The 23,354-nt window shown below is 44.2% G+C and overlaps 2 protein-coding genes across 2 annotated transcripts in view; one reads left to right on the top strand and one right to left on the bottom strand.

Annotated features, from left to right (window-relative positions):
• Positions 1 to 23,354, top strand: part of bop1 (BOP1 ribosomal biogenesis factor) — a 200,650-nt gene that overhangs the window by 86,985 nt on the left and 90,311 nt on the right. The window lies entirely within an intron of this gene.
• Positions 1,052 to 18,210, bottom strand: scxa (scleraxis bHLH transcription factor a). The gene is made up of 2 exons (XM_068052363.1): positions 17,462 to 18,210; positions 1,052 to 1,578 (listed from the first exon to the last, which is right to left on the bottom strand). The coding sequence occupies exons 1-2, from the start codon at positions 17,954 to 17,956 to the stop codon at positions 1,540 to 1,542; spliced, it is 534 nt and encodes a 177-aa protein (XP_067908464.1). The 5' UTR covers positions 17,957 to 18,210; the 3' UTR covers positions 1,052 to 1,539.

Raw genomic sequence — 23,354 nt, 5'->3', positions numbered from 1 at the left:
GCTCTCAGCTGGAGCATTGCGTCCAGTTCTGGGCGCTGCACTTTAGGAAAGATATGAAGGCGTTGGAGAGGGTGCAGAAAAGATTCACAATGTTTCCAAGGCCGAGGAGTTTCACATGAAGATAGATTGGCGAAGTCTTCCTTGGAAGAGAAGGCTGAGAGGTAGTTTGGTAGTGGTACTTTTTTAAATGTATTCGTTCGGGGGATGTGGACATCATTGGCTCAGCCAGCATTTATCGCCCATCCCTAATTGCCTTTGAGAAGGTGGTGGTGAGCTGCTGCCTTGAACCGCTGCAGTCCTTGGGGTGTAGGAACACCAACATTGCTGCTGTTCAAAATCTTGAGGGGTCTGGACAGAGTAGAAAGGGAGAAACTGTTCCCACACATGAAAGGATTGAGAACGAGAGGGCACAGATTTAATGTAATTGGTAAAAGAAGCAAAAGGAACATGAGGAAAAACTTTAAGATCTGGAATGTGCTACCTGACAGTGAGGTGGAGGTTTCAAATGAAACATTCAATAGGGAATTACTCTTATCTGAAAAGGAAGAATTTGCAGGGTTACGGGGAGAAGGCGGGGGAATGGCATGGAGAATTGCTCATTCAGAGAGCCTAAACAGACACGATGGGCCGAATGGCTGTCTTCTGCACAGTAACTATTCTGAGAATCCATGCCAGAGTAGGTGGCCTATCCAGTTCATTTAGAGTGAGGAACTTTACAGTTACTGGGTTATTTAGTAACTTATGAAACTATTTTGAGGGGGTGAAGAGGGAGAGAAGGCTAGCTTTGCTGAGTAAAGCCGTAGGGAGTCAACCACATAATATGGGGCCGGAGATGTGTGTAGAACGGGCTGGGTAGGGGTAGCAGCTTCTCTTCCATGAAGATCTTGACAACAAGTCGGCATTTTATAGTCATTTGTCTTTGATACCCCAGATTTGTTGGGATTTGCGCACCTGACCTACTGGGTTTCCAGTCCAGTACAGTAATCACCGATTGCAGCCCAAATAAAGCCTACTTTGATCACGGGAACAAAGTGTGGAGTGTTGAGTTTTTATTGTATTTTATGTACAAAATTGCCTTTTTATATTACATATTTATTACATGACAAACCAGCATGTGATAAACAAGTTAATCATGTAGTGAAAGTTCATTTTCAATGCTTGAAGCCACTTTTGTAGTTTTGTCATTTTTTGTTTTTGAATTTCCTCCTTGCTACCAGCTTTCAGCAGCATCTCGACTGTGTGCCCAGGTCACTGTGTGCTGGCATTTTTTTTTTTGCAAAAGAGCAGGTTGGGAAATCTTGCCTGTCTCTGGAGCCTTTGCTTCGTTTCCAATGAACTTTTAAAAAAAATCTGAGTGTCCAGCACGGCCCAAGTGTTGAGGTTTTGTGTTCACCTTTAGCTCTCGTGCAGATTTTCTGATTTGTCCTCAACATGCTCCTTATTTTCTTTCTCTTCCTATGGGCGCAGTCTTGATTGCAGCTCCCCTCTGAGTTTGCCACAAGCTCGCAAAGTCTGTGGGCCGCGGTGCTGATTTCTTTGTTAACTTCGAATTGTGCTCTTTCTGTCTCTGTCTTTATTCTGCAGAAAGAAAGGAAATTGATTTTGAGTTTTTTCTCTTTTAGGTGCAAGTGTGACTGTTGCTTCTGGGTTTCTTGCACTGCTGTTCAGCTATGTTAAACACAAATAAGTTGACCACAAAGCTTTGATTCACTGGAGCTCTGTTTATCAGTCTACCCCCAGGTTTTGCAGCAACTCATTCAAGCCTCCCCTTTCTGCGATTGGTATCTGTTGTAAGTTTGTGTTGTGTTGGTGACACTTGACTATCTACAAAGCTTGGTTGGGAATGCAACAATTGCACTTGCTCTTTCAAATGGTGAAAGTGCTAGGGTCTCTATCTGGCTGTGTGATGAAGGGAGTGCTGTTGGGCTCTTGCATGCGTGGAGGGAATGGAAGTTTCTTCTGGGTTGTGCCTATTGATTTCAGGGTGATATTTAACTCCTCCCAGCCAGGTGCCCCGTGTAGGTTACTTGTTTCTGCTGGGAATTGAAATCCAATTCTCCTAACACCAGCCACCCACACGTGCTCTGTGGTAGTGACTATATCGCCATGAAAGCAACCTCCACACCTTTGCAGTATGAAATTCATGTGATGTATTCAGATAGGTTGAATTTGCCACCATGGAGTGGTCAAGGTGCAGGAGCTGCTGTCCAGTGTAACTGGATTTGAGTGATCCCTGGAGTTCAGGATCTACCGCAGAATGATTTTTGTGGCTCGTGCGCTCTCTTTCTCTTTTCTCCACCCTCGCTCTTTGTTCCAGGTTTTAATGTTTTTCAAGATCTCCCCATTGCCTGCACCTGAGTAACTTGATTGAGAGGTTTGACAGCTCAGGAAGCTGAGGCTTGAAAAACCACACAGTGAAAGCTCCTATCGCACCTCTTCAGCTTTCAGACATGTGTGATGCGTTAGTTTGATTTGTGGCTGCCCCGAAGAATGGGGCTGGAAACTTTTTTCGCTCATGCTGAGACTCAGGAGAACTTAATTTAAAAACAAGAGCCTCTCGTTTCATTCCTCCCCCACCCTTACTTAGGTTTTATTCGTTGTGCTAAGTTTGACACTCCAGACTGCCTAGTTCCCATTTTTGCCCCTGATCCAGTTGAACCTTCTCCTTCCTCTTCCCTGACATGTTCAGGGCTGGTCAGTGGGTGCAATGTGTTACTGCCTGGCAGTTCTCCATATGCTGAGTTTCTGATGCTGGGCCTGCCATGCAGGCCGATACTTGATGGAGGCCCTGGTCTGTGCTTGTCCACACGGAGAGGAAGGCAAGTGATCTCTGAAACTGCTTCTCCCCTCGACCTTGGGGAGACCAGTAGGGCAGATTAAAGGCCTGCTCGAGTCACAAAAAAAAACCCGACCTACACCCGAGCCTGACCTGGCCTGAATCCCTCTTTCCCCCGAGCCCTACCTGCTCCAACCTGACCCGACCACCAGAATGTTCACATTATCTACCTTCTGACTCCCAATCTTCAGGAAGCTGCAGTATGAGCGTGATGATGTCATAGAGATGCTCACACGTTCACTGCGCAGACTCCGAGTTTCCCTGCTTGACAGCCCGGACTCGTGGCTCAGCTAAGTTTTTAACTTTTAATACTTAACTCCAATTCTTGCAGTGTAGGTCCAGCCCGGCCCAACCCAAACCCGACACGTCATCAGGTCCCGTTGGGCTCAGGTCGGGTAGCGAGCCTTTAGGACAGATTGCTCATTCTTCCCCACCCGCAGTAGGTGTCTGACATTTTTAATAAAGTGCTCTTGAGGGAGCCTGTCATAGGGCATTATTATAAAGGATTCTAACTTAATGCCCACTTGCATGGCACCCATGCAGGGTAGTACTCTTGTGTCGCTGCAGAGGTTGACGCTGTACCTTTTATAGGCCTCTTCAGCCTCCAGTTATTGATCTTCCTGAAGTACAAAACCATTGTTCTGTGGAGGTGCTGGTGATGATATAAGCCCCTCTATGTCGGGAGCAGACTTTCTGCTGCCTCATTGCATAAGTCTAACGCCACAGGAAGGTTTTGCTACACTGCTGAGTTGCAAATAATAATTCAATAACATATTCCATGGTGTTGTGAGTGGGATCTTAATGTTTAGGAATAAATTATATATCAGACCTTATTAGCTGGGTAATGAATCACTTTTGAAATGCAGTGACTGTCATCGTGTAGTTGAATGTGACAACCAATTTTTCATCAGCATTGTCCCACTGACAGCAATGAGCTAAATGACCAATGCATCTGTTTTTGATGGTGTTTGTTGAGGAAACTCACATCCTTTAAAAAGTACCTGGATGAGCACTTGGCACGTCATAACATTCAAGGCTATGGGCCGAAGGGCCTTTTCTGCACTGTATTATTCTGTGAACTATGTTGTTCACATCAAAGGACTTCTGCTCAAAAAATGTTGTGGAATGTTTTACATCCACCCATGCAGACAGATGGGTCTTCAGTTTAATAACTCGGCTGAAAGACCCCACCTCCACCTGTGCTACGCTACCACAATACTGCACTGGGAGCGTCAGCCTGATTTTATGTACTAGATTGGGACTTGAATCCACAACTTTCTAACTCTGAGGGGAGTATGCGACTGAGTCAAACTGATGGGGAGAATGGTGGACAGGGACAGAGTTAATAGGTGCTTGCTGACTGAGAGCTGAGGGTTACTACCCTGCACTGTAACAGTGGTAACCAGCTGCCAGCTTAGCTGATAGGTGGTTCTCTTTGGCCACCCTGTCTGAAAGGACGCAGCCTCATTCACAATCGCCCAGCAAAATGATGCATATAGTTTTTGAATATATTGCTCACTTGAGCCCAGAAGCTGAGTGTTCATATCCCACTACAGCAAGTTATGAAATTGAATAAAATAAATCTGCTCATTTGTGAACTGGCACCAGCCCCTACCTGATCTGGCCTACACCAGTCTCAGTCTACAGGCTTGATTTCTGATGCCTTCACAGCAACTGGGGCTGCACAATAAATACTGACGTGCCAGTGGTGCCCACATCCCAACTATAAATATACATGTAACACCAATGTTCAGGCTCACTGCAATGCTGGAGTCTGTCTGGATTCTGTGCTCCACTGCTCAAGTGGGGCTTGAACCCACAGTCTTATGCCTCAAAAGAGATTGCTAGTGCTGAGCCAAGCTATAGCTAGTGTGTGTTCCAGCAGTTCCACTTTTGAAGCAGTCTTTCGGGGATAGGGGTTGGGGGGATGGTGGGATGCGGGTTGTGGTTGGGGTTTGAGGAAGAGAATTCTTATTTCCAACAAATCCACTTTCTAAATTGAGACATACAGTAACCTGTCTGAGGCTTCTTGGTTTCGTCATTCCTAGCAGCTTCATTAAATGTAACACCTTGCGTCCGTCTCTCGTCACTGGCAGCCTGCCTATTAACTGTACTTCAACTTCTGATTAAAATTCAACATGTTTATTGTAAGTTTTTTTTTAAACTAAAAAAATCTGCCATTGTTTTTTGTCTGTTCCACTTGAGCATGTGCCAGCTTTATCTTGCATGTGTAAGTGAAGTCTTTGTGCTGCCGAGCTGCTCCTGCCCGCCTGTGTCTCTGTTGTGTCTGAGTTTGAGAGGGGTCTAAGGGGCAGGTGTGCTAAGCTGACCTCCTTGTAAGCGGCACAGACTGAATCTGCCTACCTAACTTATGCCTCTAGCGAGAGTCTGCTTGTGATTCCTTGCCAAAAATGTTATTTTATTGTTTCAAGTTGCTGACCCCGTCATTCAATCAGGGGCTAGATGCTACTGGCAGTGGTGTCATCGTAGACAATAGTGCATGGCTTGTATTGGGGAAATGAACTGAGGATCACAGCAGGGTCAGATGGGTGGAGAGGAATATGAAAGAGAATGTAGAAGGAGGTTTTCAGCTCATCCCAAATATACAGCATGAAGTAAATTTCTCTCATCCCTCAATTTTTTTTTTAAGTATAGGCATTGCTAAATATGCGAATGGATGCAGTTTAAGCATGTGTTTGTAAGTGCAAGAATGTAGATCTCTGTGGCACTTGTGCCCTCACTTACGCTCTTTTATTTTATTTTTATTTTATTTTTATTTTATTTAGAGATACAGCACTGAAACAGGCCCTTCGGCCCACCGAGTCTGTGCCGACCATCGGCCACCCATTTATACTACTCCTACATTAACCCCAAATTCTCTACCACATCCCCACTGTTCTCCTACCACCTACCTACACTAGGGGCAATTTACAATGGCCAATTTACCTATCAACCTGCAAGTCTTTGACTGTGGGAGGAAACCAGAGCACCCAGCGGAAACCCACGCAGACACAGGGAGAACTTGCAAACTCCACACAGGCAGTATCCAGAATTGAATCTGGGTCGCTGGATCTGTGAGGCTGCAGTGCTAACCACTGTGCCGCTCACTCTTGCCCTTGTACTTTTTTGCCTTTGCTCCTGTATGTGTGTGCTTGGTTTCGCATCACACTTTCCTGTCATTTATTAACTTTATTTCTCGTTTTCCCTCCCCCACCTTCTCCTTCTCCCTCCACACTCCACCCTCCCCCCTTGACCCCTCTGCCTCCTCCTCCTACCCCCCTCCCCCCACCAGGTCTAGTGGTACCAGTGCAGTGCCGAAGTGGTTTCTGATTTCAATCTTTTTGAAATTATGTATTTAGTGGAGGTTTACTAAATTAAATAATAAACTCCTGATAAGAAACCTTGATATAGTACTTGTAGGGTTTGCCACAGCTTTCAGAATGTAACCATACGTTTGAAATAGCTTTTCATCTCCACGTATAACATCTTAGGTTGGTCTTCAAACTCTGAAGGAAATGCTACATATTATGTAGGGACACCTCGTGATTGGAGATCAATCAGGATAGTGAATGTGGTGGAAGAAGGACAGAAAATATCAGGGTGAACTTTAAATGTTTTTTTTCTTGACCATATATATTAGCTGTGGTAAGGACAGTATTCATTAATCCATCGCAGCTCAGCGCTAATGCTGACCAGCCGTCTGAGCAGTGAGCTTTATTTATCCTGAAATAAAGTCACTGGTGAGGTGGCATTTATTACCCGTCCCCTGTTGTCCTGCGAAAGTGGTGGTGAGCCTCCTCTTAATCCACTGCAGTCTTTTTTTTATTCTTGCGATGTTGGTGTCACTGGCAAGGCCAGTGTTTGTTGCCCATCCCTTATTAACCTTGACAACTAAGTAGTTTGATAGGCCATTACAGAGGGCAGTTAAGAGTCAACCACATTGCTGTGGGTCTGGAGTCACATGTAGGCCAGACCAGGTAAGGACAGCAGATTTCCTTCCCTAAAGTACATTAGTGAACCAGTTGGATTTTGATGACAATCTGACAGCTCCACGGTCGGTTTTACTGAGAGCGACTTTTCATTTCCAGATCTTTTTGAACTTACTCTTGATTACTAGTCCAGTAATGACCATTCGACTGCTGTACCCCATATCAATGAGGAGAAAATCATAGCTGCTGGGCGAGGCAGTGGAAGGCAACACACTCCGACTACTAGAAATGCACAGCGAGTTAGTCATTTTATGAAGTGTTACACCTGAAGTGATGATACTTAGTAGCTTTGGTGGACATCCGATCTTTGCTAGTAGTCTGAAGAGACCACGTCGACTGACGAGGTCAAAGGCTTTGGTGAGTTCTATGAAAGCAACGTAGAGGGGCATCTGTTGTTCATGGCATTTCTCCTGTAGCTGGCGAAGAGAGAACAGCATGTCAATGGTCGATCTCTCTGCTCGAAAGCTGCACTGTGCCTCAGGGTAGACACGCTCAGCCAGCTTCTGGAGTCTGTTTAAAACAACTCGAGCAAAGACTTTCCCCACTATGCTGAGCAGGGAGATTCCACGGTAGTTGTTGGAGTCACCACGGTCACCCTTGTTCTTATAGAGGGTGATGATATTGGCATCGCGCACGTCCTGTGGTACTGCTCCCTCATCCCAGCACAGGCAAAGCAGTTCATGGAGTGCTGAGAGTATAGCAGGCTTGGCACTCTTGATTATTTCAGGGGTAATGCCGTCCTTCCCAGGGGCTTTTCCACTAGCTAGAGAATCAATGCCTTCACTGAGTTCAGATTTTGATAGCTGCTCGTCCAGCTCATCTATGACAGGTAGAGACTGGGCTGCATTGAGGGCAGTCTCAGTGACAACATTTTCCCTGGAGTACAGTTCTAGGTAGTGCTGCACCCAGCGGTCCATTTGCTTGCGTTGGTCAGTGATTGTGTCCCCTGATTTAGATTTGAGGGGGGCGATCTTCTTGATGGTTGGCCCAAAAGCTCGCTTAATGCCATCATACATTCCTCTGATGTTTCCGGTGTCTGAGGCCAGCTGAATATGACTGCATAGGTGTTGCCAGTGGTCATTTGCACAGCACCTGGCTGTTCTTTGTGCAGCGCTTCTGGCTACTTTAAGTGCTACGGATGTTAACTCGCTGGTGGCTTTCTTGTAGTTCAACAGTGCAGTGCGCTTAGTGGCTATGACAGGCTCCAGCTCTTCAAAGTGAGATTGAAACCAGTCTGCATTCTGCTTCTCACGTTTGCCAAAGGTGGTCATTGCTGACTCATAGATGGCGTCTCTGATGTGGGCCCACTTGGTCTCTGCGTCCCCTGTAGGAGTGTTTAGAAGGGCTTTTTCAAGTGAATTTAGAAACTTATGTAACTGCTGTGGATAAGAAATTCTGTCAGTGTTGATGCGCGGGCAGCCCTTCTGTTTGGAGTGATGCAGCTTCTTTGGTTTGAGTCTAACTTTGCTGCACACCAGGGAGTGGTCGGTGTCGCAGTCCGCACTGTGGAAGCTACGTGTGATTTGAACGCTGTTTATGGAGGTTCGACTTGTGACGATGAGGTCCAGCTGGTGCCACCGACGTGATCTTGGTTGCCTCCATGAATCCTGGTGACAGGGTTTAGTATGTCCTCCAAAGTATTATCACCTCATTCTATGACAATATGAAAGGCACAATTCAGCATAACGGTGCCTCATCAGACTCCTTTCCTATCCTGAGTGGCGTAAAACAGGGCTGTATTCTCGCACATACACTGTTTGGGATCATCCTCTCCCTGCTGCTCTCACATGCTTTCAAGTCTTCAGAAGAAAGAATTTTCCTCCACACAAGATCAGGTGGCAGGTTGTTCAACCTTGCTCGTCTTAGAGCGAAGACCAAAGTACGGACGGTCCTCATCAGGGAACTCCTCTTTGCTGACGATGCTGCATTAACATCCCACACAGAAGAGTGTCTGCAGAGACTCATCGACAGGATTGCGGCTGCCTGCAACGAATTTGGCCTAACCATCAGCCTGAAGAAAACAAACATCATGGGACAGGACGTCAGAAATGCTCCATCCATCAATATCGGCGACCACGCTCTGGAAGTGGTTCAAGAGTTCACCTACCTAGGCTCAACTATCACCAGTAACCTGTCTCTCGATGCAGGAATCAACAAGCGCATGGAAAAGGCTTCCAATGCTATGTCCAGACTGGCCAAGAGAGTGTGGGAAATTGGCGCACTGACACGGAACACAAAAGTCCGAGTGTATCAAGCCTGTGTCCTCAGTACCTTGCTCTACGGCAGCGAGGCCTGGACAATGTATGTCAGCCAAGAGCGACGTCTCAATTCATTCCATCTTCGCTGCCTCCGGAGAATCCTTGGCATTAGGTGGCAGGACAGTATCTCCAACGCAGAAGTCCTCGAGGCGGCCAACATCCCCAGCATATACACCCTACCGCATGGAAGATGGCAGGATCCCCAAGGACGCATTGTACAGCGAGCTTGTCATTGGTATCAGACCCACCGGCCGTCCATGTTTCCGCTTTAAAGACATCTGCAAATGTGACATGAAGTCCTATGACACTGACCGCAATCATGGGAGTCAGTTGCCAGTGATCGCCAGAGCTGGCGGACAACCATAAAGGCGGGGCTAAAGAGTGGCGAGTCGAAGAGACTTAACTGTTGGCAGGAAAAAAGACGGGGAGGCGCAAGGAGAGCGCCAACTATGCAACAGCCCTGACAACCAATTTTATCTGTAGCGCCTGTGGAAGAGTCTGTCACTCTAGAATTGGCCTTTATCGTCACTCCAGGCACTGCTTCACAAACCACTGACCACCTCTAGGCGCTTACCTATTGTCTCTCGAGACAAGGAGGCCAAAGAAAGAAAGAACACCTGAAGCTTTCCCCTTTCGGGTCCTGGTGGCCTTTGTGTATTGCTGTCCCTGATAATAGCAAGAGCTGACTGCTGCTCTGTGCAGCCTGCTAAGGTTGAAAAGTGACAGGTGTTAGGGTCATAGTTATACAGCACAGAAACAGGCCCTTTGGCCCATCGTGTTTGTGCTGCTCTCTGAACCCAGCTCCTCGTCATAGTTGTTGCAGCTCAAAGCATGTAAAACTAAAGATATAAGCTTTTTCAGTGAAAGGGAGCTCAACATATTGAGTGAAACTGCCAGTGTAGGTGGCACAACAAGAAAATTAAGGAGTTTTGGGAAGTGGAGAAATTACTGCATCTGAAGTTATTCCTGCATTATTATATTTTATGACTGATGAGACATCTGACGGGAAAGAATGGAGTTAATTTGATATGTCAATCATCAATTCCATTCTGAAATATGTTGCCGTATCCTTGCAGTCTGGTTCCGAACTGGGGGAAAGGGAGCAAAGCGAGTATACTTTTAACAAGCTGGTATATCCTTTCTCGCCTTTACCAGAGTCGAGCCAGTTTCTTCTTTGTGCAGGAGAGAGTATTGCAAAAAGCAGCTGATCTCACAGTTAATCACATCACCTCATGAACTAATGCAAGATGGAAGCTAGGGATGTTTATTGCCTAAACCTCAAGGTGGGATTAATCAAGGCAGGCGTCCTATTCAGTTTAACATAGTTCAGAGTTTGGACTTTTTGGAAACAGATGTGATGTTTCTGTGCTCTCTTGCATTATTCCATGGTGCAGCACCAGGGGGTGGGGAAGGGAAGATGCTGCTGAAGGTGTGAAAGAGACACTGTGTTTGACTTTGTCTGGGTCAATTGATATATCATGACATTTTACTGGATTTCAGCGCACGCAGTGGATTACTGGGAATAACTTTCCAAGCGATGGGCATGTAATGACCCTATTAAATGCGTAAGAGTTTGTCAGTTCAATCCTTTTGCCTCAAAGTTGAAAGCTTGAATAATAATGTGAAGCTGACGGACTGCATCGAACTTCAGAATTTGATGGCACAGAAAAAGCTCATTTAGCCTGTTGTGCCTCTGCTGACTCTCTGCAAGAGCTCTTCGCTTCTGCCCACTCCCGTGTCTTCCCTGTCCCATTTTTAAAATTCATCTTTTTTGAATACTTATCCACTTCCCTTTTGATAGATCATGTAAATTCTGCTTCTCTCACTATTTCTGTTCAGGCATTCCTTATCCTAACAACTAGAAGTAAGTGTATTTCTCCTCCTTGCCCCTGTTTGTCCTTTGGTAGTGAAGTTTGCCCTCTGTTTACTAAATCATTTCAAACAAAATGGTCTGGTTGTTTTCTCCTTTCTGAATTATCCAAAAGACTGGGTTGGAGTTTGAAACTTTTCGATGAAACCTGGCAATAAAACCCTGTGAGTGGCTCCAGCATGTACAGAAAGTGCAGAATGCACTTGGTTATGATCCGGATGTAATTCAAGTTATTCCTAAATGAAATTTGCTTACCATAGGGGCCTGCTCTTTCCTCTGTCTGTCTCTGCAAATACCCACTGCTGCGTTGTTGGTTGTTTGTGTGTTATATTGCGGAGTGCCGACTATCCAGGGTGAGGTTTGTGGGTCCTTGTGATGGATCAAATCCCCACAAGATTCTGATGAAAGGTCACTGACTTGAAACGTTAACTCTGCTTCTCTCTCCACAGATGCCGCCCGACCTGCTGAGTATTTCCAGCAATTTTTGTTTTTATTTCAGATTTCCAGCATCTGCAGTATTTTGCTTTTATTACCCAAAAGATTCTTAACTCAATTAAGTTTTGCAATGCTTTTGCCCAAATTGTACAAAAATGTACCGTTATTAAACCTGCAAACTGAATCTTGGAGACTGAAGTGCTAGTAATGGACTCAGTCACCACAGTTTCTTCTTTAACAGTATTGTGTCAGCTCCTGTTTGAGTTTGAGAAATGGTTTTAGAACCTCATCAGTTTACAGCATAGGAGGAGGCCATTTGGCCCATTGTGCCTATGTTGGCTCTTCACCGGCCAGATGAGTCCAAAACGAATAACCATATCCTGTTCTCTCCTCTTAGTCTTGTATCTCCCTTTGCTTCAAGTATTTTATACAACTTCCCCTTAAACAGCATAATACTCTGCTTCAGCCACTATCTGACATTTCTTCCAATATCTGTCTTTACACTCTTTCTGACCATTTTAAATTAATGACTCCCCAAACAGAGCATGCTGTCTTTCTCTGTTCAAAATTTTAAAATCTTCTCTTGCTTTGCTCCAGTGGAACTAGTCCTAATTGAGTTTTTTGATGTGGTAACAGAGGGGATTGCTGAGGGTATTGTGGTTGATGTGATGTACATGGACTTTGAAATACCATTTGATAACATGCCACGTAACAGGCTTGTCAGCAAAGTTAGAGCCCATGGGATGAACAGAACAGTGGCAGCATGGATACAAAGTTGGCTGTGTGACGGGAAACAGAGTAGTGGTGAATGGTTGCTTTTCAGACTGGAGGAAGGTATACAGAGGGTTCCGCTGGGGTTGGTGTTAGGCTTTTCTTGATCTTTGGTGCATGCGGCACAGTTTCGAAATTTGCAGATGTCACAAAACTTGGAAGTATTGTGAACTGTGAAAAGGATAGTGATAGACTTCAAGAGGACATAGACAGCCAATGGAATGGATGGACACGTGGCAGATGAAATTTACTGCAGAGAAGTGTGAAGTGATTTATTTTCGTAGGAAGAACGAGAAGTGGCAGTATAAAATAAAGGATACAATTCCAAAGAGGGTGCAGGAGCAAAAATATGGAGAGGCAATATAAAGGGTGCAATTCTAGAGGGGGTGCAGGAACCAAGATACCTAGGGGTATACGTGCACAAATCATTGAAGGTGGCAGGGAAGTTTGAGAAAAAGGCATATGGCATCCTGGGCTTTATAAAGAGAGGCATAGAGTACAAAAGCAAGGAAATCATGGTGAGCTTTTATAAAACATTGGCTCAGGCTCAACTGATGTATTGTGTCCAGTTCTAGACACTGCACTTTAGGGAGGGTGTGAAGGCATTAGAGAGAGTGCAGAAAAGATTCACGAGAACGGTTCCAGGGATGAGAGACATCAGTAACGTGGATAGATTGGCGAAGCTGGGGTTGCTCTCCTTTGCGAAGAGAAGGTTGAGAGGAAATTTGATGTAAGTGTTCAAAATCAATAAAGGTCTAGACAGAATAGAGAGACACCATTTCCATTGACAGAAGAGTCGAGAACTGATGTAAGGTGATTAGCAGAAGAACCAACCGTGACGTGAGTAGGGACATTTTTTGCGCAGCTCATGGTTAGGATCTGGAATGCGCTGCCTGGGAGTGTGGTGAAGGCAGATTCAATCAAGGCTTTTAAGAGGGAATTAGTTAAGCACCTGAAGAGAGAAAATTTGTGGGGCCCTGGGGTAAGATCAATTCAACTAATGGGATAGATAAGAGATTCAGCTATAGTTTGGAGTTGGGGAGTCTTGCACTGTTGGGAGTGTTGGAGATTTAATTGAACTGTTCCATTGCATTCTATTGGGGCACTAGAGTGACTGAAAAGAAGAGCTGCTTTATTTTGATTTTTGTTTTGTATTTCACACTCCTGCCCCATATTCCCTACAGGTGTATTTGAGGTATACATTTTGCTTCTACAGTTCTGCCAGTGATGCTTGGAAGGCTTAGGGATTTGCTACTTTTGGGAATGTGTAAGAGGAGTAAAAGGCAATTAGCAGGTAGTTGGCATGTACTATAATTTCAGGAAAAAAAAATCTTGCATTTATATAGTACCTTTCATGACTGCCGGACGTCTCAAAACACTTTACAGCCAATGAAGTGATTTTGAAGTGTAGTCACTTTCTGAATTTAGGAAATGCGACAGCTAATTTGCATACAGTAAACTCCTACAAGCAGCAATGTGATGATGACCAGATCATCTGTTCTTGTGATGTTGATTGAGGGAGTAAATATTGGTCAGAACAATGGGGATAACACCCCTGCTCTTCAAAATAGTGGCCGCGGGATCTTTTACGTCCATCTGAGGGGCCAGATGGGACCTCGGTTTAACATTCCATCCGAAAGACGGCATCTCTTACAGTGCAGCACTCCCTCATTGAAGTGCCAGCCTTGATTTTTGTGCTCATGTCTGCGGGATAGTTTACAATGAGGTTTAGGATGCGTCCGTTATTTTGTTAGCGTGGAGAGGGAATTCTGGTGTGCTGTCTCTATTCAGATGCTGAGAATGACATGCATGGGGGAGACTGGACTGAGTAGTGAGGGTAACCTTCCAATTACTGAAGCAGCGACAGCATTACTAAATCTAAAGTTGTTCAAACATTTGGGTCATCTTTCAACAGCCTCTTACATTTCTAATGAGTGTTTTGGCTGGAACTTTAAGAGGAATAAAACTGATTTGCAGGCATTGACATTGTGAAAAGTCTGATTGGGGAATTTGCATAGGACTTATTGATTGCGCTCTATCGATATTGTCGAGGGTGGGGGAAAGTCCATTCGTCCAGATATAGTATATACATCTTTACATAACCGAAGACTGACTGAGACTGTAACCAGTCACAGGCTACTTTTGACATAATGTTTCTGTGGGGGGTGGGGGGTAGAGGGGAGGGAAATAAGATCTGACTGCTCGGATGCAAAGTAAATCCCAAAGTCTGCCTCATAATGTGTCCTCCAGAAGGTTGCCTGAACACTGAGTAATTGCACTAATTGCTCCGATTAATTAGCAGCGTGGTGCTGTGTTTAGTTTAATGGTAGCAATACGTTGCATTAAATATAAATCACACCTAACCCAATAAATTTTAATGGTGTGTAATGTACTTCGTAATCATCAAAAATTGCTCTCATCCCCAGTGAGAACTAAAAATGCTCTCGGCAGTCGCAACAGATTGAGAAATGGCAATCTGTACGAATGCCTTTGAGCCCGCCGTCCCTAAAATCCTCCATTCCTCTGACTGACCTATTGTGCATTATTACTCCCTTTACCCCATCATCGATGGTAGGATTTTTAACTGTCTAGTTCTCATTAGAACTCCATCCTCAAATCTCCTCTTTTGCGCCCTCCGCCATTCCCGCATCTCCAACTCCTTTCCTCCTTTTCCAACACTCTTAAAACACCACCTCTTTTGGTCATCCCTCCTCTTATCTGCTCCTTTGCCTTTGCATGTGTTTTAGTCTGATTCCACCTCTGTGAAGTGCCTTAAGACTTTTTTTTAAATGTTAAAGTAGCTGTGTAAGTCCACATTGTTGTACTGTTGGGTGATTTCAGCAGTTTGTTGCGATAAGGCTTGAAAGGTTTTCACGTCCTTTCTAACGCATCCTGATAGCATTGATTTCAGGAATATTAGATTGTAATCAAGGTCATGAGTTGCTAGGGTTTGAGTTTTCAGAAGGTCGGAGAGTGGGTGAATCCAAATCAGTGCCTTGGTGGTGCTACATCGGTCATCTTAATGCACCAACCCCAAGAGGTAACGAGCAGCACTGTCTAGAATCATAGGCTCAAGCATAAATTTCATTCGCACAGAAGGAGGACATTCGGCCCATCATCTGTGTTCTGGCACTTGGAAAGCACTATTCCATTTGTCTCACTTCCCGACCCTTTCCCCATAGCCTTTCAATTTTTCAAGTGTTTTTCTCATTCCCTTTGGAAAGTTCTTATAGAATCTGCTTACAGGCTGTGCATTCCAGATCATCATAATTTTAGATCCAGAAAAGCTTTTCAAATTCAACACACAGCTTCAGACACCCTGAATTAGACAGAGTCAGATTCTTTTTCTTTTTATTAGCATTCCGCAACTGTTTTGATGTGAAATGCAAAATTGGATTCTCTCTCCCATAAAAGCCAGTTTAATGTATCAGTTGAGTTACTTACAGTGCAAGGGCTGCATATGTGCTAGCATATACTGTGTTCAACTGTAGATCTATCTGCATCTAAATGATGGCTCCTGAATGCGATACTGGGAGAGTGAGACCTGGTGGGTCATGTGTATTGATGACTGGCTCTTTAAGCAAGACCCCAAGCAGCTCAACAGAGGAGTCTGCTCAGTATGCATTTGGAAAATCATTTCAGACAGACACAAATCAAGGGATTAAATCCAGCATATGCCCTTTAGGCAAAAGCCACTTTCATATCGCTTCGCCCACCCATTTTACCTCTGCAGGGAAAGGTAGCTGGTGAAATTCCAGTCCTTATCTGTTTTAAACAGCATTTGATGGCATATCCATACCTGTAGTTTTAATTGGGTAATAATCTTCAGAATAATTGAGAGTTTCGTTTAGAGCAGCATGCATTTCTATAGCGCCTTTCATGTCCTCGGAATATTCCAAAGCACTTCGCCAATTAATTACTTTAGAAGTGCAATCCCTCTTGTTTTGTCGGTGAATGCAACAGCCCAATGGTGCACAGCAAGATCCCACAAATAGTAAATGGGATGACTGACCACTTAATCTGTATTTGATGTTGTTTAAGGGATAAATTTTGACCTGGATACCAGGACAACTTCCCTGTTTCTCTTTTGAATAGTGCTTTGGGATCCTTTACATCCACCTGAACAGGCAAGCGGGCCCTCGGTTTAATCCTTCATTCAAAAAAAATGGCACGTCTGACACGGCAGCTCTGAACAGAGAGGGTGTTTTGTCTTGCTGAATTTAAGACGGCGGTTGTTGTGATCTGTTTGTTGGGTGAGCAGTTATGTCTGAGTGTGTTTGCTGATGTGGTGTATTTGTGTTGTTTGTGATGTGTGGCCCTGCCACTGTATGGTTTGCCTCAAAATTTCCCAATGTTTTGATGTGTGTGCACAAGCCTAATGAGATTGTGCATCTTTCTCAACTGCAAGAGATTGCCGTAGGATTTTGGTGTTGAATTTGAAACTAGTTGAAGAGGAGACTGAATCTCTTATGAGAAATACAGCATTAAAATGGGATTTCATTTTAATTTAAAAAAATAAATAATTAAAGCTGTCTTAATTGTTTTTGCAAATTTTTTTTTGCTAGGGGGCCCTGTTATCTGTTTAGTTTTGAGTTTCTTTAAATTGTAAGCAGGCAGATGGGTGGAAAGGAGTAAATATTAATACCTGCACTGCTTTTACTTGACGTAGCATCGCATTGAAACATCACCATGCTTCACATAATAAATTACATGGCTCAGAAGTATATGTTACTGTAATCACGGTAAGCACATTGAATTTAACATGAATTAAATACTTGTGCAAAGCCACTTTGTGCTAAACCTTAAGTGTGGAATCTCGAGCAGGTTGAAGAGCTGAAGGCTTCAACAGTTGATTTGAAATTGTCCATTTCATAAACTGCCTAACTGAATTTGTTAAGTATCATTAGATTGAGAAAGTTACTACTGTTGAGAAAGTTGCACGGGGGGTTGCTTAGGGTGTAGAAAGGAAAGACTTAAATTATTTGGAGTAAGTTGGATAAACTTGTTTGGTTATTCAGAGACCTGGGTGAGAGGTATTTGAAGTTTTGTAGCTGAGATTAGCGGGAGTTGCCTTTTGTGCTGCCATAGCCTAATTAGAGACATGAGCTCTTCAGTAGACAGTGGATTGAGGATGTTGTGCTCATGGAAAAATAAATGCAATGCTGGCCCTTAAGTTTCAGAAGTTGCCTCACACATTGTCGGTGCCCAGTCTGACATATAAAAGCTGCCTAGCTGGAGGCTAGTGGTAGACTGAGCTGACAGGTTTCACCTACCCAAGATTGTTAGGAAAGTTTGTACCTACCATTCTCCTCTGGTTGCTCAGGCAGAAGGTGCAGATCTGTTTGGGCTGGTTGCTCTCTGTCTCAGTGACCCTGGTACCAGGGTAGTAGCTGGATGCACTTGTGTGACAGGGTTGTCCATCCCCAGCCTCTCCCAGCAACAGCACGTTGTCCAGGTGTGAGATGTAACTAGAAGCCAAGCGCAGAGTCTCTATTTTGGATAGTTTCCTATCGGCGGGTTCGGTGGGGATGAGAGTCCTGAGCGCCGTGAATGCCGTGTTGACACTGTTGGTCCTGTCTCTCTCCCTGGCATTTGCGGCTTGTCTCTGTCTAATGACTCCCGGCACCCTGGCTTTCCTTTTCCTCTTTCCTCCTCCTCCTCCACCATAAGGTCCTAGACTGAAGGATGTCTCTGAACCCGAGCTCTCACTGTCAAGTTCCTCGTCTCCTTCCGACAACATGCTGATCTCCGGGTAGAGGCAGCGACTAGGGATGGATCTCAACATGGCAAAAGACATTTGTGCACAGACAGAGATTAGTTCACCCAGCGCCTCTACCTTTGCGTTTTTCCTTTTAATTTTTTTTTGTTCTTCTAAACTCCAGAGGACTAGATCCAATAAAATAAATTTCAGAAATTCATACTGAGGTCACTCTCTGGCTCTCCTCTTCCTTCCTTTCCCCACTAGGATAATTTTCCTTCCTCTTTGATCTCTATCTCACTCAGTTTTGTCTCTCCCTCTTACCTTTCTCTTTCTCTCTCGCTATATCTTTCTGTGCCTCTCTCCAAGTGTTTCAGGCTTTGCTGAGATCAGGTTTTTATAAGCAGGAGGCGGGACCCAGTCAGAGGGCGTTCTAGGGAGATCTCTAACATTTATTTTTTAACCCTTTCCCGGGGCTTCCCTCAGCCCTGGGGCATTTCATCGACGTTTTTATAATCGAAGGCTGTGTTGGGGATTTGATAAAACAGCATCTCCCAATCAGATCAAAGCCTGAGCATTTGGTTCCGATCAATCTCCCCCCTTAGAAACTTTAGCTAGTGCTTTAAAAACGTGCATTCAATCATAGAATTTTACACCATAGTAGCAGGCTAGCTAACTTTTCAAATTAGTGTTTTATTTTCCACAAGTTGTCTAGTCTAATCCCACTCTCCTCACTTCTGATAACCTTTTTAATGTTTCACTCAGTCTAATTCCACTCTCCTGCTCGTGCTCTATACCCTTTAATATTCTGCCTAGGCACCTGATCATTTCTCCCTACCACCTGTGCTTCCCCCCCCAAACCACCGCAGTTTTTTTTCTAATTCCTGTTTAAAAGAATTATGGACTCCGGGTTAATAATGATTTGACAGAGGATTTAACAACCAGCCACCTGTGGAATCTGATTTCTTCTATTGGCAGGGTACCTAAACAGTGGGATGCAAGCAACTGGTGCATGGTGAAGAGATGAGTGAGTTAGGGTCAGCACCACAGGGATCATCTTGGTGCCCTTCTCACTGCATGCAATGGCTGCGTTGAAGTGATGAAGGGGATTCTTGTAATTGCAAACCATGTTGACCATTATGTCACTGAGTGGCTCTGATGTCAGTTGCTGTGAAGTTTTTCCATTGTTTCCAATCTGTTCTCAATGTGATACTGTGTCCACACACACACACACTCTTAACTAGTCATTAAATAATATTAAAAAAAATGTAAAAATGGAATTTCAAATCCTTATTTATGGAATCTCAACCCTGGTTTAAAAAAAGGCATTGTGACTGACCTGACGGATCACACATGGCATAGGATTAGTTTGGAGCAGTTCAGTTGGGACGTGACATTGATTCAGATCATCTTGGTTATTTTTAAAAAATTTTTGTTTTCTGTTTAATGTGTTTGTTGAAGTTTCTGACTCCATGACTGTTCCCCTCGCACTCCCCCCTCCTCCACCATGCGACCTTCATTCAGATCCCTCAGCTGCCATCTCTTCCAATTTTCTGTGAAATATGTTTGTATAATTTTTTTTTACAAAAGTGTATGGCTCATCCACTCCCCGGCTTAGTGACCAGCTGGACCCAGGCTCAGTGATTGCAAGACAAATCAGTGGCAGTGGGTCCTATAGCTTTGCCTCAGCACCCTGATTTAGGTTGGGGGCAATTGGTTAGGATTCCCACAGAGAATGGCTATCCATTGACCTCTGCTCAGAGGTTTGTTTGTATAGACGTCCAGTGAGCACCAATCGGGTTCACATGATTAACCCCATGGTCAAATGACCCACCAGCACTTTCCATTGAAGCTCATAAGTCAAAAGAATGACTGCCTGAGCAATGTATAGGAGGGTACCACGGATAGTCCCAACAAGGAGTCGGCAGTACAAGACAAAGGGGGAAATGGTTGAGGGAGATACAAAGGCAAGTAAATGGTCATCGTTGTCACATTCTGACATGAACCAGTTTGCATCACTCTGATCAAGTTAGCTGGTGGCAGCAGTGGGGGATCTAATCGGGGGTAATTGGGGCTCCTGAGAGAGAGGTTCGGGGAAGTCAGGAAATCAGTAATAGGGCTGCTTTTACGTTGAAACCGCTAAACAATGGAGACTTCACATCTGGGAAAGTCATTGGAATATATGAAACGGTAAGTATTCAAATGATATCCACAGTGGGAGCTGGACAGTATGGATCTGTCTTTTTAACATTTTGATATTGGAACAGCGTGATGTTATTCAGTGGCTGTCTGTCGCTTCTTCAAAAAAATATATATATTTTTTAAAAACTCAACCTCTGCACTTTATTTGAAGTGACCTCTCTGGTAAGCTGAGTTGATCTGAGATACTCTGTGTTTGAAGGACCAGGTTCCGGTGGTGTACTGCAGACTCTGTGCAGCACCTGTTCCTCTCCGATTCACCACAGTTCCCCTTAGGGACTCTGTATTTAAATAGGCCCAAGAGGCTGAGATGCAGACTTTCTTCCTCTAAAGCTCAGTTTTCACATTTGATCTCTTGATTTATGTCTTCCTTGTCCGCCTTTATCTCAACTCCCAAATCTCTTGTTTATTCCCTATTCAAGATTAATTGTTACAACAGTGTTCACAGGGATTTTAGTAACTTGTGTAACAGTAATGCCATTAACCTGTAATTGTGGGTTCGCATGGCATTCACACTATGTCCATTTGAACTGTGAAGTACCCAGCAGCACAAATTATAGATTCCATCCATTAAAAACTTCTTCCGTGAGAGCATTCTGAGCTGTGTTTGAAGCACCCGGAGACAATGGTGGTGGGAGTGGTCTGAGTACGTAACTGGTCATGGCAACAGCAGGAGTAGGTCTCCATCACCAAGAATAACCAAGGTGCACAGAACACCCTCATCTCCACCTTCCCTTCTGAGTTGCACACCATTGGACTCTGATATATATCACCTGGTCCTTTATTGTTGGGTCAAAATGCGGGGACACCTTCGCCACACTGACTGCAGCGGTTCCAGAAGATGGCTCATCGTTCTCTTATCAAGGGCAACTAGGGATGGCCGATAAATATGGGTCTTGCTAGCACCACCCACGTCCCAGGAATGATGGGATCCCACATGCCGGTAAAAATGACTAATTGAACCCACCCAGCGTTAACTGCTCATGCGGATCTCTTTTCTGCAACTAACTTCCAAGTTGCACAAAAGGAGTGACAGGCTTTCAGTGCTTGGAAGTCATGTGCTACGCCTGACCTGGGTATATTCAGGCCTCACTGATGTCCAGGAGCAGGCCTTGGGTTGGTTGCTTGAGCCTGTGTTGCTTCACTGAAAGTAAGAGAGACTCATTCATAAAAAAGCCCTCGAACAAACACTAATTCTGTAATGAGGGACTGCGGGATGACATTGTCATGATAGTCAACCACATCATAGCCAGATCTTTTTTTCTGTGCTGTATGGATAACTGGAGAGCTGGACGTCAGCCACCCACTGTTTCTGACTTCGGGTTTTATTGTATTCTTTCATGGCATATGGGCGCCACTGGCAATGCTGGCATTTGTTGCCCATCCCTAATTGCCTTTGATTACTGAGTAGCCATTTCGGAGGGAAGTTAAGTCAACCACATTGCTGTGGATCTGGAGTCACATGTAGGCCAGGACAGCAGATTTCCTTCCCTAAAAGACATTAGTGAACCTGCTGTTTTGTTTGTGACAGTTGATAAAAGTTTCATGGCACCATTACTGAGACTAGCGTTCAGTTCCAGCCTAGCCAGACATGAGTGTGCTTGCTCATTTTATTTTAGCTTCCAAGATGGAGATGCCCTTGTAATTCACAACTCCCCTTGGACACAGAGACTGAGTGACTGGCCATACTCCCCCAGCTGCTTGATATCTTAGGAAAATTCACATCAGTTGACCAAACATGCACATTCATATCCTCTGACAAATGCAGCATTTCAAAAGAAGCTGAACTTTAGGAAGGGACAACTTGGAGAATTACAGGACTTTCTGTTGGAAGACAGAAAGAGAAAATGGCAAATTAGTTTCTTGTTAATATAGACTTTGCCAGAGTCTTTGCTCCTTTCAGCTGCCTCCATGTGCTATGCCATCACATCTCTCTTTTGTAATGACAGAGGTGTTGTTGCTCCAACTCTCTCATGACAAAATCTTAATGGGCTAATTTGCTGGAATGACTTGTCAGCTTGATTCAGAGGTAGCATTTTTGGCTTTGAGTCAGCGGGTCGTGGGCTCAATCATTTGTTTTGTTTACATGGTAACAACATCAACACTTCAAATAATTTGTCTGTGAGGTGTATTGGGATGCCCTGAGGACCTTGGAAGGTCCTGTTTGTTGTTCCTGCCTTTCTCTGGGCACCAAATAGCGCAGCTTCGTAACAGCTACTGCAAACACCCTGATGCCACTGATGATTAAGATGAATCATCATGCATGCCTCCACTTGGAAAGTGAGCATTGCCATCTTTAGACCCAAGTATCCCTGTGGGCTTTGTGTGGACAAACCTACTGACCTGTGCTATTGAGCAAGTGAATGTTCTTTCCAGGTTTAATGTTTTTAAAAAGTAGTACTCCAGATTATACATCATATATCTGTTTGAGCCAGTAAGAACTTGGCTGACAGACAACAGAGGCAGCCTTCACTATGTAGCAAATGGAGCATGAGAAATGATGTGAATTAGCCTGAAGATGTTTGAGAACCAGTGCTGTGGTACCAATACATAAAATGTATGATAGCACCTCAAAATATTTTTTTTAAATTCCAAAAAGAGAAATTGGTTGAAATTTTTGTGGTGCATTGATAGATTTCCAACTTGTTCTGCCTTTGGGATAGGAGAAGCCTAACTTCTCCAGCATGATCTACAAGAAGGGAAGAAAAAGCCAGTTACCCCTCAAAGCTCACTCCTCAGTACCCTGACTTTCCCACTTTACTGACCAACTTGAACACCCCACATGTTTTTGTCTACTTATCTCTCCTGCCACATGTATCATGATTAAATGGACTTCTCATTGAGCTTTATTCATGTCCTCTTCTCTCATTTTCCTGATGTACTTCAAAGTGATATTCTGGGTTTAACCTTTTAAAACCGTTTAATATTTCATATACCACACAAAACCGTCCCCCCTCCTGCACTGTAGAGCTGCAGTTTATCAAATCTTTCCTTGTTGTTCATACACTTTATTCTTGGGATCACTCTTATTCACCATATCCAATCCTCGCTTGTTAGTCTTTTCATTAACCTGTCTATTGACATAACCTTATAGACTTGTAGTCTGTGGCTCCCTGTGTACATGCCAGCTTGAAAGTGTGGTATTATCCTCAAATCCCTTACGAAGTATATCTTGTGATAATTTAGTGTCTTACATGGTAATTAATGAAAACTTTTTTTTTATTCTTTCATGGGATGTGGGCGTCACTGGCTAGGCCAGCATTTATTGCCCATCATTAATTGCACTTGAGAAGATGGT

The sequence above is a fragment of the Heterodontus francisci genome, chromosome 2 (assembly GCF_036365525.1).
Source record: "Heterodontus francisci isolate sHetFra1 chromosome 2, sHetFra1.hap1, whole genome shotgun sequence".
NCBI lineage: Eukaryota > Metazoa > Chordata > Chondrichthyes > Heterodontiformes > Heterodontidae > Heterodontus > Heterodontus francisci.
Note: the sequence above shows the minus strand (reverse complement) of the source record. Positions and strands in the feature narration are given on the sequence as shown.